Source organism: Hypomesus transpacificus, chromosome 17, assembly GCF_021917145.1.
Source record: "Hypomesus transpacificus isolate Combined female chromosome 17, fHypTra1, whole genome shotgun sequence".
In the NCBI taxonomy this organism is placed as follows: Eukaryota; Metazoa; Chordata; class Actinopteri; order Osmeriformes; family Osmeridae; genus Hypomesus; species Hypomesus transpacificus.
In genome coordinates, this window is record NC_061076.1 from 15,267,347 (window position 1) to 15,280,763 (window position 13,417).

Sequence of the window (13,417 nt, forward strand, 5' to 3'; positions counted from 1 at the left end):
ATGGATTGTGCATGGCAAGGCACAAATTATGGCACCTTCTACTTCCCAAACCACCCTCCCCCCCCACCCCCCCCCCCCCCCCCCCCCCCCCCCTTCCACACGCCTCCTCCCCCTCCCCCACATACACCAGGAAACCTGGCATCAGCTGCAGCTCTCCTGCCTCTCCTTCCCTCCTGAGCCCAAATGCCTACAGTCACCGCTACAGCGCTGGATAACGTGGCATCAAGTCATTATGACTGTAACACACGAACCGTCTGGGCCGTTGGCGAGCGCAATACAAAGTTGCTGTACACCACTTGTGCTGTGCCTGTATTGCAGGGTACCCCGGCTTAAAGAGCCATTGATGAAAACGAAGTACTACCGCAGTAGGCCAGCAACGCCGTGGACGGTAGACAGCTACAGTGACGCCTTGTGTTTTTAAATGGTATTTCAGCTTTGAATCGGTGAATCGACATTATTCTGTAGCGTTGTGGTTCCACACATGTAATCAGCAATTATAACATTGAGTTCAGGTAGAATACTATTTATTGATATGCATCTTCAACACATGCTATTAACATTTTGCAGGAAAGGTATTGAATCAGCAAAGGCAAAGACCATCCAAAATCAAAGATTTCGAACAGCAAGCATTCTCGTGAAGTTATATCTTTACGATTCACCGGTTATCGTTTCATAACTATGTTGTCTATTTTTGTAAAATATTAAAATCAAAATTAATTGGATGAATAAACGGTTGTGACCCGAGGCTATGAGGACTTTACGATCTGCGGCTCACTGTATGGTCAGAGTTCATCTTTTTATCTTCTAGAACCCTGCCTGAAAGTTCTATCAGATGACAATCAGAAGAAAAGACATATCCATGTATGTTTAACCTTCTCTCCCCTCCACACCCCCGCATGACCTAGATGTCTTCCCGGGAAGGAATGGACTGTCTGCCTGCTGATCCACCTGCATAGTTGAAGTTACCTGTTCAGCCACTCTACATGCTGTGCCATAGTTTCACTATTCTTTTCCAAGCCACAGTTCAGTATTGTAAGTGATCCAGATACAGTATATCATGTACCACAACCTACTATATTGTTCTGATCACTGAATCTATGCCTGGTTTTCAATGCACTGTGTCGAGCTTGACTAAGCTAAACCTTTACTCTATATTCCAGTTGTAATCATCCATGCCCTGTACAATAATGTAAATACGGTGGCAAGCCTGTCTCTCACTCTCTTTCCTGTCTCTCACTCTCTTCCTCGCTCGCCCTCTCTCTGCGTAAGCCCAGTAAGACCCCTGGTTGTAAAATTACAACGTCACTTTTAGCTCTCTAATTGCTAATTCCTTTATTTTGAAAGACCACATTCATCCAATGGCATTGCAAGGCAAGACAATAGGACCCAATAGCTAAGTAAATGTGGTCTTTCAAAAATGTGTTTTTTTGGACAGTTAAAAGTGATGTTGTCATTTTAAACCGGGTCTTACAGGGTCAACTACATTTCACAAAAGAATCTTCAGATCAGGAATGTGTTCTGTCAAGATGATGTCGCCATCTTAGACTCCCGGAAGCATTTAGGGAAACAAGCACGCAAGGATGAAACACTGTACACTTGATCACATTTTTCGTTGTAAAAGTAAAAGCCCTGTTTTTTGTAGTCATTTTGAAACATACCATAGTTAAATCATGTATGTTTTGCTGTGCTGTTCTCCTATTTCTTTCTGAAATAATGGCCTATTTACACCTAAGGGTTTAAATACCTTCACAAATTGGTAACATCCTAAAGTGAATGTACTGGAGCCTAAATCACATCCTTTTCCATGTATGAGGTCCACTCAAAAAAGGCTACTGAAGTATACTTGCATGAGACAAGACTTCCTCAATTATTTGATACACATACATGATTGGTAAAATGCTTTTAGAACTTGGGAAAAAGCTTTGTAGTTTGCAAACTTGCTGCTCTGAGGGCTTTTATGTGTGGATTATCTCCTTCTTACTGCAAGTGTGTACCGGGAGAGTGTGACTAAGGAGTGTTTAATCTACTCAGATTATGGGATGTTTGGTTAATCTAGGATACTCTTGATTGTCGGTGATAGGATTAGTGTTACTGGTGTCTCGTTCCTCAGACTTTCTCTTCCTACCCTCTCCTTCTCTGTCCCTCTCTCTCTTTCTACCATCCCTCTCTTTTTCTCTCTACTTCTCTTTATCATTGATTGATTCATACATACACAGCGTACACACAACCTGTCAATTTTTAAATCACTATAGTCAAAACGCACCTTTTTAGATCTGCTTTTAATGTGTAATTAATGCTGTGATTTTATATGATGTACTTGTTTTATGTTTATGTTAACCATGTACAGTGACTTTGAGTACTTTGAAAAGCGCTATATAAATAAAATGTATTATTATTATTATAATACCAAGAACTTCATTATTAAAATAAGGGCTTTCCAAGGCCAAGATCACATCTGTCATTGTTGAACGGAGCCTTTACATTAAAAAAGCCTTTAAAGAAACCATATAGATAGACAACAGAGGATATGACATCTTCAGCACACCAGAACAATGATTTAAGAAATAATAACATTAAACCAACCACACCACTTGAAAGATTTGACAGAAACCTTCATTTACATGCATAGCAATCGGGCAAGTATGCGCATTTGCTTAACCTATTTCTTTCAGGATTTCTTTTCCACGTTCTTCTAATAAGGTACTATAGGAACTATTGATAAAAATAGCATGCATCATGTAAATTTGATTTAACTGAGAAATGAAATGTGCTGCTTGGCCTTTGTTCGTTGTGGGTGTGGCCAAATGAAGGGGTGTGTGCTTTAGGAGTGGGTGGTAGGTTATCTGCGTGTTGGCGTCATTAAGTGTCACTACGAGCTGTCAATGCCAAAATATAACGGGGAAATCTTTGTTTTTAAATCATATCTGGAAACTCTCGATTTGGAAAATAATCTAGGATCAAGAATTCTCCAGGGACTGTATAGTGGTTATGCATATTCGGCGTTGCCCCTTGCTCCCGAGGACGCTCACTGCTAGTCAGTGACAGTGGGATTCTGCTACTGCTAGCAAGCTGTAGCCGACTTGCTAAGTTAAGAAAGTGAAGACGCCAGCTAAACAGAAGCTAGATCTACTTATACAGACCTATGCAACTGATATCAGGTAGTGACTTCGTATACACCATTTACATGTATCTAATTGTTTTCCACTGCATGCTATGATTGTGAAGACAGCAATTGCTTTATTATTTAGACCTTGTGACCGCAATACGACCCTTTACATTGTGGCTATAGCATAGCTTTGCCTTTCTCACAATTCATGTAGCAGTTAGGCATTTGGCTATCAACATGCAAAAACTCGTTTACCATCTGGCTAAACTGTAATCCAATGTCATTGGTTAGGATGTTTCCCAAATGCGAGACATTTCACACGTTGCTTCTTTCGTGCACATTAGTCTCCCTGCTGCTATCACGCACGACGCCGAGAACAAGGGACTGCTGCATTCCCTGCCAACATGCATGATTGTGTATGCCTTCCCCAAATGGAAGGGCAATAAGCCAGACTCAGGGAGGTAAACAACATTTCCCTTACCCCAGTTTGAATTATTACTTAGTTAAATAGATAGCTGTAATGCTATCACAATTTAACTAACACTTGTAAGTCCAATAAAGGGAATTGGTTTAGCTTGCTAGCTAGCTCGCTCAAGGAATTTTGCTGCAGTCCCCGTTGAGGGGAGCAAATAATCGGCTTTCGTTTTTGGTAAATATTTCAGCAAGGAAATCGTGCCGCTATCAGTTGTCCTAGAAATAATGGTAACGTTCAATATCTGAAATCGTATCTCAAAGTAGAGCACTCCACGGTTCTAACGCAGAAGATTGTGTATATCCCTGAGTTGGAGCGGGTCACCTGCAACGGCCTGTGCAGCATTGCAGCATACTCCGCCGGAACGCGTTTTGGATTTCCACTGTAAGGGGGGTAATTGGACCGCTATTATTTATATTGGTCGATATGCCAAGGACTTAGGTAATGGTTTGCTGACAGTAGCACTAAGGTGCGAGGAACAAGGTCAGCCGTTGATGGTATACAGCCTGCTAGAGCTGTCAAGCAGCTCACGCAAGCCTCTGACCCTTTCTCTCCGTCTGAGTAGACCGGCCCGGGCAGTCCAAACCAGCTTCCCAGGTTGAGGAATACCAATTAATTATTCAAGCTCACAAAGCCTACGATCAGCGACGTCAATGAACGTGGATAGGGACAGCGTGACTATCCGGCATCCTCTTATAGTAACGAACAGGTTCACACTACTGGGCCTAATTTCGGGTGAGGTAGGGGTAATAGCTTTGACAGTTATCTGGCATAATTTGAGGCAGGCCACACAAATGAGGCAGGCCCCCCAGTATGAGTGCGGCCTTCTGCTGTGCTTGAATGCTTTGTATCATGTAGCCTATATCATAACAGCTATACTGCTGTGACAGAAGGCACTTATGACATTGGGGTTTTCGTGGTATAAATAGATCAGACTGGAGCAGGCAGCATGCTTGTGGGGTCAGTTGGGCCAGGGGTGAGACTTACCCCTGCTTTCTCACAACCTGGCGTCGCCAACTACCTAGTCCACCTACCGGCCCCTTCTGGACGGTACCGGTCACACAATCATGTGTACCCTTTCGCAATCACGGGCTTATCGTCAAACGAGTTGCTTGTTCCGGGATCGAGTTTTGAATTGCGTTGCTTCATCTAAGCAGCCCGTTTGGTCGTGGATTTACTCTTGCGTTGCGACTGAGCCCTTATTAAGTCGAGTCCAGGGTTCACAATAGACCGAATCCTTGGAGTTTTGCCGTGTCCACTGGGGTTTCTTGAGAATGGGTGGTGGTCAAGATGAGGACGCAAAACACCAGGGGCCGCAGAGAGACTTGAGGTCGAGTGTTAGTAGCTCTGAGAGAAAAAGGCCTTCCACAGGGAATGAGAACTCCCAGCTTCTTAATCTCTTCTCGTAGAAAATGACATGTTGGTGGAGCGGGGGGCAGCCTGTCGCTAGATAGGTCACGGGGATCTCATCAGAGGCTGTGGCTTTGTCTTTTCAGTCAGGTATGAATGAAGAGGAGCCCTTGTGGACATGTAGTGTGTTTCGGCGTGTGAGATGAACCAGACGCGTCCGCCAGCTCCTCGACGTGACCGTTCGTTAGGCACTGTGGGGCTAATGACTCCTCTCTCTCTCTTTCTCTGTCCCTCGCTTCAAGGCCCCGTCTTCTCTCTCTGCTGTTGTCTGTTTCTCTCAAATTCCTTTCTCTCTCTCTTGCTCTTTCTCCTTCTCTTCCACCTCGACTTTGTTGTCGTTTTTTTCGATTGACGTCGACTTGAGCTTCCCTCCGTTACTCATTTTCTTCATCCTCCTCTCCGTTGCGTCAACCCTCCGACCGCTTGCCTCATCAGAACAATCCTCTTTGCCCCTCAACAACTTGGCATTGTTTGCTTTCGAGCACTAATTCCTTTTCTATGCCCTAAACAATTTGTACATAATCGCCCATTGCTAACTACCCACGAGTGCGTTTCAGGCCCTTGGAGGTTCCATCCCCTCCTGTCCCGGGTTGGTCTCCTCTGCCATGGTTATGCCAGGTTTCTCTTTAGGCATTTTCCAACCCCCCCCCCCCCCCCCCGCTACCGACAGTCTCCCTAACAGCCTGAGCCTCCTGTGTCTGAACCACCGGTCCGTGTCTCCCCCTCCCCCCCCCCCCCCCCCTCTCTCTCTCTCTCTCTCTCTCTCTGTCTCTCTGTCTCTCTGTGTCTATCTCTCTCTCTCTCTCTCTCTGTCTCTCTGTGTCTATCTCTCTCTCCCTCCCCCCTCTCTCTCCCTCCCCTCTCTCTCTCCCTCCCCTCTCTCTCCCTGCCCCCCCCCTCCCAGGTGAGTGATGGAGACGAGAGAGTTGACCGTGGTCGCTGGCAGCTTTGTGGGGTTCCAGTTGATGTTCTCGGTGGCCAGTCCCCTGCTCTCGGCTGTCATCACCCCTAGTTACGGAAGCCTGCCCACCACCAAGCTCACTGAGTGGAACTCCAGGTACAGTACACACACACGCACACACACTAAAGCTATGCGTCTGGCCTGTAACTCCTGTGAGACTGGTTACAAGTTATGCCTGGCTGGTGTTTGTTTGAGGCTGAACCAGTAAAAGAGACCTGAGAGGTGGACTGAGAGTGGAGTTGGTTTGGGGTTCCGGCACAAAGGTAGGTTGTTTGTCGTTGTGTAATAGCACGGTCTACCCGGGATTACTGGTTCGTTCCGTACCTCCCTTGGATTAGTGTTTCTGTATGCATGTTTGTGTGGGTTAGGGTCAGAGTTCACAAGAGTTTGGATGTTTGTGCCCTGTAGACATAATCTGTTAGGTACTAAGGTTAGACCGAGTGGGACCTGGAGGTTGTGTAACTCCAGTGTGTCTGTGTGGTTTATGTAAGGAGAAGAAGAAGAGGACACGGGGAGTCCTGAGGCCCCTCAGTGAGACTAGGCAGAATTGGAGGCCCCAAAAGTGTGTGTGCACCGCGCTTGCATCAAGCTCAGCTCTAGGAAAGCCTGCCTTTCCCCCCCCAGATTCGGAGAGTGTTGGGGTGAATCCCTTATTCCGCCAGTCTTCCTCTGGTCAGACTCAGTCTGTGTGTTCTGAGTGGAGGACAGATAACAGCCACCTGAGACTTAAAGTGACTCTTAACTTACCCTGATAACAGCTCCAAAGGTCAGGGGTGGTCAACCATGTTTGATAGTCTCTGTTTCTCTCTCACACACACACACGGAAACCCTTCTTGTTCCAGTTTGCTGTGTCCGTTGCATCCAGGCATTATTGAAAGCTCCCATGATCCTAGCCGGCCCAAATGTCTTGTTGTGGTGTTAGATAATGCGGATCCTTTTTTCCCCCCCATCATTGGCGTTATTCTTATCGTAGACGTCTACAATAAGAATATCAGTCAGTGTGTGAGAACCGGAACTTGAGGCCTTGTGTTGACATTTCTACTCATTTTGTCACACTCGGCACAAAGGCTACTTCCTCATGTTGGGCCTCTCTCTGTGTGTGTGTGTGTCCTTCAGGTTGGTGTCCACTGTCCATGCCCTGATCGTGGGCCTGTTCTGCCTCTACATCCTGTGGTTTGACGACGACGTCAACGCGGATCCCGTCTGGTAAGAGGAACCGCAACCGCGGCTGTCTGTCTCTCTCTCTCCCCATCTGGGTGTCTCCAGACCAGAACACAAGCCCCCAGCCCCCTGGGGAGGAAGGGGAAGGAGGAGGGGTTTAGACACCAGGGAAAGGATGAAGCTGTTGTTCTCGTCAGTGGAAAGAGACAGAGAGAGAGAGAGAGGTGGACCGAGCTCATCTGTCGGGGAAGTCTCCAGAGATGTGGAGCTCTAGCAGATTTGCCCTTTCATTATCCCCCCCCCCCCCCCCCCCCTGTTTTCTTCCTGTCCCTCTCTCTTTCGAACGCTCCTACTTCTGACTGGGATTTGCATCATCGAATCCTGAAAGACTCCCCCGCCCCCCTCTCTCTCTCTCTCTCTCTGCTCCTCTCTCTGACCCTCTCTGTCTCTCTGTCTCTCTGTGTCTGTCTGTCTATCTCTGTCCATCTCTCTCTCTCTGCTCCTCTCTCTCTGCTCCTCTCTCTGCCCCTCTCTGTTTCTCTTCCTCTCCAGTTCCGATCAGACAGGACAGAATCCTGCCAACAAGGCTCCTTTTCATAGCAAACAACAGCAGCCCAGTCTCCGCCTACCCCCTTCCCTCCAACCTACCCCCCTCCGCCATTGCCTCTCCATGTGACGCCCCCTCTCCTCACTGAGCCCACACCCCTCCTCCCCCCTCCCCCTGTGCCACCCTACGTCTCAGGCTGCATGATCAATACAGTCCCCCCCCCCTCACTCGTATTGTGTCCCCGTCGCCCTGGCCAGCTGATGGAGCAAAAAGAGAGAGAGAGAAAGAGAGAGAGAAGAATGACTAGAGTAGAAGGGAGAGGAGAGTGGACCTGGCTCACGGCAACAGCCCTCTGCAGGGTGTACTTAATGGTGCTTGACACACATTCACTCACGCTTCAATCCTTTTCTTGAGAGAGTTTAGTCTGTTGTGTTTGCTACGTAATTACTCCCCCCCCCCCCCTCCCCCAATCATGAGGTACTGTCGCCATCTTGTCTTTGTGTTTCCCTGCGTGTCACTCAACAGCACGGTTTCCCTAACCGTTTCCTCCTCCAGTCTCCACCTCTCCACACCAGTCTAGTCGCTTGCCTGTAGCTAAGCTAGCTCGCTAGTCCTTGGTTGTTGCTGCGCTCGCGCCATAGTACTTGATTGTAGCAATGTTAGTTCATTAGCCGGCTAGCTAACTAGCTGGCTTGCTAGTCCCTGTGGTTGCAACACTGAGCGTGTGGAGTAAACGCTGGATTCCCCAGTCAGCGTGACTGTATTAGAGCTTCATTCAGACAGACTGTCACAGAGAGGCATTGTGATCGAGCTGGACCGCTCAGCACGAGCCCTGACTGACTGACTGACTGACTAGGGGAAGCTGCTCTGTAGCCTCTGCACCATCGCTCACACAGTGGAAGATCGACTGGCTGGCTGATTACCTGACTGACTGGCTAATTGATTGGCGGGTGACTGATGGATTGACTGGCTGGCTGGCTGGTCGATTGGCTGGGGGACCGACTGACTGACTGGCTGGTTGGCTGGCTGATTGGCTGGCTGGTGACTGGGGGAAGCTGCTGTGTACAGTTTGCACCGTCACACCCACCACTCAGCCTCCACCATAGTATCTTTCCTCAAACGTTCAGCCATAACGGAAATCCCCCTCCAGTAGAGGTGCACCAATGTTAATTCGTTTTGAGAGTATCGGCCGATAGAGTGCAAATGAAAGAGGAAGCGTTATAGTCGCTCAAAGAAAACCAGTAGCCAATGACAAACAGTGTGGCTAAGTGACAACAAACAGCTCATCGAGTTTGGCAGAGTGAACGAAAGGAGAAGTTTTTTTTCTTCATGAAGAAAGGCATTTCCGTTCTCTCGTGTTCGAGGTCGGTTTATTCTCTCGTTAACAACTCGAGAAGCGGCTCTGAAGAGTAGCCATTTGTTTTTGGGCCTCCTGGAATGGTTGTTACGAATGTCACTGTACTCGTAATTGGACGAGTGTTTATCGCGCGCTATTGGCCCGATAGCTTTTACCACAGCTTCTTAGCTGGAGGGGGGGGGGGGGGGGGGGGGGGGGGGGGGGGGGGGGGGGGGGGGGTTGAGAGTGTCGGCCAGAGTCCAAGGTTTAGTGTTTGAGGGGTGAACGTAGAGGGTGAACTTCCCCCCCTCCCCCCTCTCTCTCTATCAGAGATGGACCTTTGGACTGGCCCCAGCTCACGCTGACCTGACTCTCATACCCGGCTTTATCGCTGCTGTGGGATGAACCTCTGTGTCATGATATGGAAGTACTATGGAACAGGGTTTAGGGACGGAGGGAGGGGACGTGAGGGGAAGGAAGGAGAGTGGGCGGGCGGGAGACATAGAGAGAGACAGAGACGGAGAGAGAGAAAGAGGGAGAGAAAGAGGGAGAGAGGGAGGGGGAGGCGGGGAGGCGGAGGTTAAAGTGGGCAACAGTGTCATCTGAAGCAGTGGTTCCCAACCCTGACCCCTGTCCTGCAGATTTGAGATATTTCCCTGCTCCAACACGCCTGATTCAAATGAAGGGGCCATAAGCAGGCTTCTTCCGAGCTGGATAACGACCCGTTCATTTGAATCAGGTGTGTCGGAGCGGGGAAACATCTCTAACGTGCAGGGCAGGAGCGCCCTGACCCTGTGTGTCCACTACAGCGGAGCGGGGCGTCGCCTTCCAATTCATTTCCAATGCAACCGGGCGTTGACGCTCGCGTAGGGCATTGTGGGAGACGGGCAAGGCAAAATGGCTTCTCTCTGATGCTGCCCCTAAAGCACTGTGTGGGGGTGTTCTGTTACTCACAGAAGCCATGACCTAGCCCTGTCTCTGCCACACAATACTTTTGACTGGAAACTGTATCAGTTACACTATTACCTTACTACCAACACACACACCTGCCCGTCGTGCCCCCCTCAACACACACACACACACACCTGCCCTCGTGCCCCCCTCAACACACACACACACACACCTGCCCTCGTGCCCCCCTCAACACACACACACACACACAGTGTTATGTTGGCATACAGGTTGAGCAAGCGGCATGCCAATGCCGAATATCTTCTGATCAGCATACAGCGGTAAAATAATCTTTCCAAGGAACCATATCCTTGGGCTACAGCTACGACCTACGGTGCAGCCCTTGAAGCCCCTCACCCACTCACTCACACACACACACACACACACACACACACACACACACACACACACACACACACACACAGTCAAGATTTTCTTTCATTTATGTCATCGGCGCTTGCTTACATGGACACTGACCACTCTGGACACACACACACACCCGCCCAGCAGGAGCGCTCCTTCAGTCAACATCCCACAGACGCTCTGTCAACATCCACCTGGGCCGTAGCGGGTCAGACGGACGGCCAGCCTCACCGAGCCTGCGGGCCTGCCGCTCAGTGGGACCTGCTACGCTGTGCGAGGCAGCACCGCAGCCGAACGGGCGCGGCGTCGCGCGCACAGCCTTTTGGCACTCGTTTCGTTTTTTCACAATGTACGCTTCATGTTTTGGCTGCTTGCAATGTTTGGGACTACCTCGTTGTTATGATCAGTGACCTATGCTCTTTTGTAAAGCTCTCGCTTGGAAGTCGCTATGGATAAAAGCGTCTGCTAAATGAGTAAAGTATGCCGTGTTCCCGTCTTGGGAGTAGACTGTTCCCAGAGGGGCGCATTCAAACGACTTGAAATCCCTAAGTCGGTTTTGTTCTTTCTTCAGGTTGTGTCGGCCTCCCTGAAGTAATAATCTTGTTTTGTGCTTTGTGTCGTCTCTGTCCCACAGGGGTGATCCCAGTCTAGTGAAGCTTAATGTCGCTATAACCTGCGGTTATCTACTCTACGGTATGTGTGTGTGTCTACAGTAAGGCGCCTCCCTGTTATCGTTTTCCATCTATCTTCAAATCAAATCTGAAACAGTTGTCGGTTGTCATTTCATTTGGATTGGCTGTATTGCACCGTCAGTGGCCACGGTGTGTTAATGGCCTTGCGTCCCCTCTGTGCTGTGCAGACCTGGTGTTGCTGGCCCGGAACTGGAGCACCATGGGGGACAGCTTCTTCGTCTGTCACCACTTGGCGGCGCTCTACGCTTACGGATACGTCCTGGTGAGAAGGCGGTTTCCTTCCACAGCTTGAAGGATGTTTCCTCCGGGTTACATTTCTTGGAACTGTATAGCATTTGTTTGTTTATGTAATTGTGCAAACATTAACGGCGTTTTCCTTTTTTTTTTTTTTGTTTTTTTGTTTTTGTTTGGTCATTTTTCTCCCTCAGACTCGCGGCGTGCTTCCATATTTTGCCAACTTCCGCCTCATTTCAGAATTATCCACGCCTTTTGTGAACCAAAGGTACCCCAGCTTGCAGCTTGCTCTGTCTCTTCAGAAATGTTTTCCTTTTCCACGTACTTTATTATGAAGGTGCCTGTTGCGATTCCTGACTTAACGGACCTCATCAAACTGGTAATGCTCAGGGTGAATGGATGCTTACTCGTTGTGTGGATTGTCTTTGTAGCATTCAAACCCTGCACTGTCTGTACTTAAAACTAATACATAAATAAAATTGACCCCTCCTCCCTCGTCCTCCTCATCCTCATCTATTACTCTTATCTTCCGCTATCATCCTCTTCCTCCCTTTCTCTCGTCTTCCTTCTCCCCTCCTCTCATCCATCCTCTTGTCTTTATCTTCACTCCTTCTTGTTCCTCCTTCTCCCCTCTTCTCTCCTCACCTTCCCTCCTCCTCTTCTCCCCTCCTCTCATCCATCCTCTTCTCTCCTCCTCTCATCCATCCATCTCTCATCCATCCTCTTCTCTCCTCCTCATCCATCCATCTCTCATCCATCCTCTTCTCTCCTCCTCATCCATCCATCTCTCATCCATCCTCTTCTCTCCTCCTCATCCATCCTCCTCTCGTCCATCCTCTTCTCTCCTCCTCTCATCCATCCTCTTCTCTCCTCTCATCCATCCTTTTCTCTCCTCCTCTCCCCAGGTGGTTCTTCGAAACCCTCAAGTACCCGCGCTCCGACCGCCTGGTGTGCGCCAACGGCGTGGCCATGGCGGTGGTCTTCTTCGTGGTGCGCATCGTCGTCATGCCGCCGTACTGGCGGAGCGTGTTCGCCACGTTTGGCACGCCGGCGTTCGAGCGGCTGGGCCTGGCCGCCCAGGTGGCCTGGATCACGTCGTGCATCGCGCTGGACGTCCTGAACACGGTGTGGATGTACAAGATCGCCCGCGGCTGCTACAAGGTGATCAAGGGCGCCGGGCAGAAGGCCAAGGCGGAGGACGCCCGCACGGACAAGCAGAACAGCGTCAAAAACCACACCGACTGAGAAGACTCCAGGGAGGATGGGCGGGGGGGGGGAGGGAGGGAGGGGGTGGGGGGTAGTGAGGTACGGCCTCAGACCCCAGGGGGGGAGAGCAAAGACAGAGGGGCTGGGAGGTATCACCCCCAACCGCCCTGCTCTTCATCGCCTTGGGGCGCCCGCCGACCTCACTCCCCCTCAGCCTCCCCCACCCATACAAACAGAAACACACACACAGACACACACCTCGTCCTGTCCCCCCCCCCCCCCCCGCCTCCCGTGCAGGGGCGGCGGGCTTGAACGGCCCCCCTCCCCGTCTCCCAGGACGAGGAGACCGAAGCGCACACGCACCAGCCGGGTGGATCTCAACGTTTCTCACCCGCAGTAGACGGACCGACCAGTGACACTGGAGCTTGTGACACCCCCCCCCCCCCCCCCCCCAGCATGTCTCCTCCTCCCTCTTCTGTCTCTCCCGCAGCCGTCCTCTCTCTCTCTCTCTCTCCCTCCCATCTCCTGTCCAGTCGTATGAAGTGCCTGGCTGTGATTGACAGGTGAGCAAGGAGGAGGGGGCGGGATCTCAGCGAGCGCAGACTCCAGACTCCCGTTTCTGGGTCCCCGGAGGATCCCTCTCCGCCTTGCCGTGCTCTTGTTTTTTTCTTTGTTCGCAGGCTCCTCCCCCCGCGTCCCTTTTCAGTTGCCCGTGGCATTATCCGTCCATCCACCTGCCAGGCCCTCTCAGACCATATCCTGAGGCGCACACACACACACGCGCGCGCGGCACCAGTTTCCCGAGCACCAGTTTGTCCTCGCAGGCAGCCAATCAGACAAGACACCGCAATGCCTCTACCTGCTATGGCCTGCGTTTTTTTTTTTTTTGTTTGTTTGTTATCGACACCCATCTACATCACCAAACCTTGGCCCCCACCCGGGCCAGCCGCGCCCCCTTACCCGCGAAACAAACATCCC

The 13,417-nt window shown here is 50.2% G+C and overlaps 1 protein-coding gene across 1 annotated transcript; it reads left to right on the plus strand.

The window, feature by feature from the left end:
• The first annotated feature begins 2,832 nt into the window (after nt 1-2,832).
• tlcd4b (TLC domain containing 4b) lies at nt 2,833-12,872 on the plus strand. The gene is made up of 8 exons (XM_047038044.1): nt 2,833-3,158; nt 5,893-6,045; nt 7,066-7,155; nt 10,942-11,000; nt 11,167-11,261; nt 11,428-11,501; nt 12,139-12,506; nt 12,779-12,872. The coding sequence occupies exons 2-7, from the start codon at nt 5,900-5,902 to the stop codon at nt 12,476-12,478; spliced, it is 804 nt and encodes a 267-aa protein (XP_046894000.1). The 5' UTR covers nt 2,833-3,158; nt 5,893-5,899; the 3' UTR covers nt 12,479-12,506; nt 12,779-12,872.
• Nucleotides 12,873-13,417: the final 545 nt, after the last annotated feature.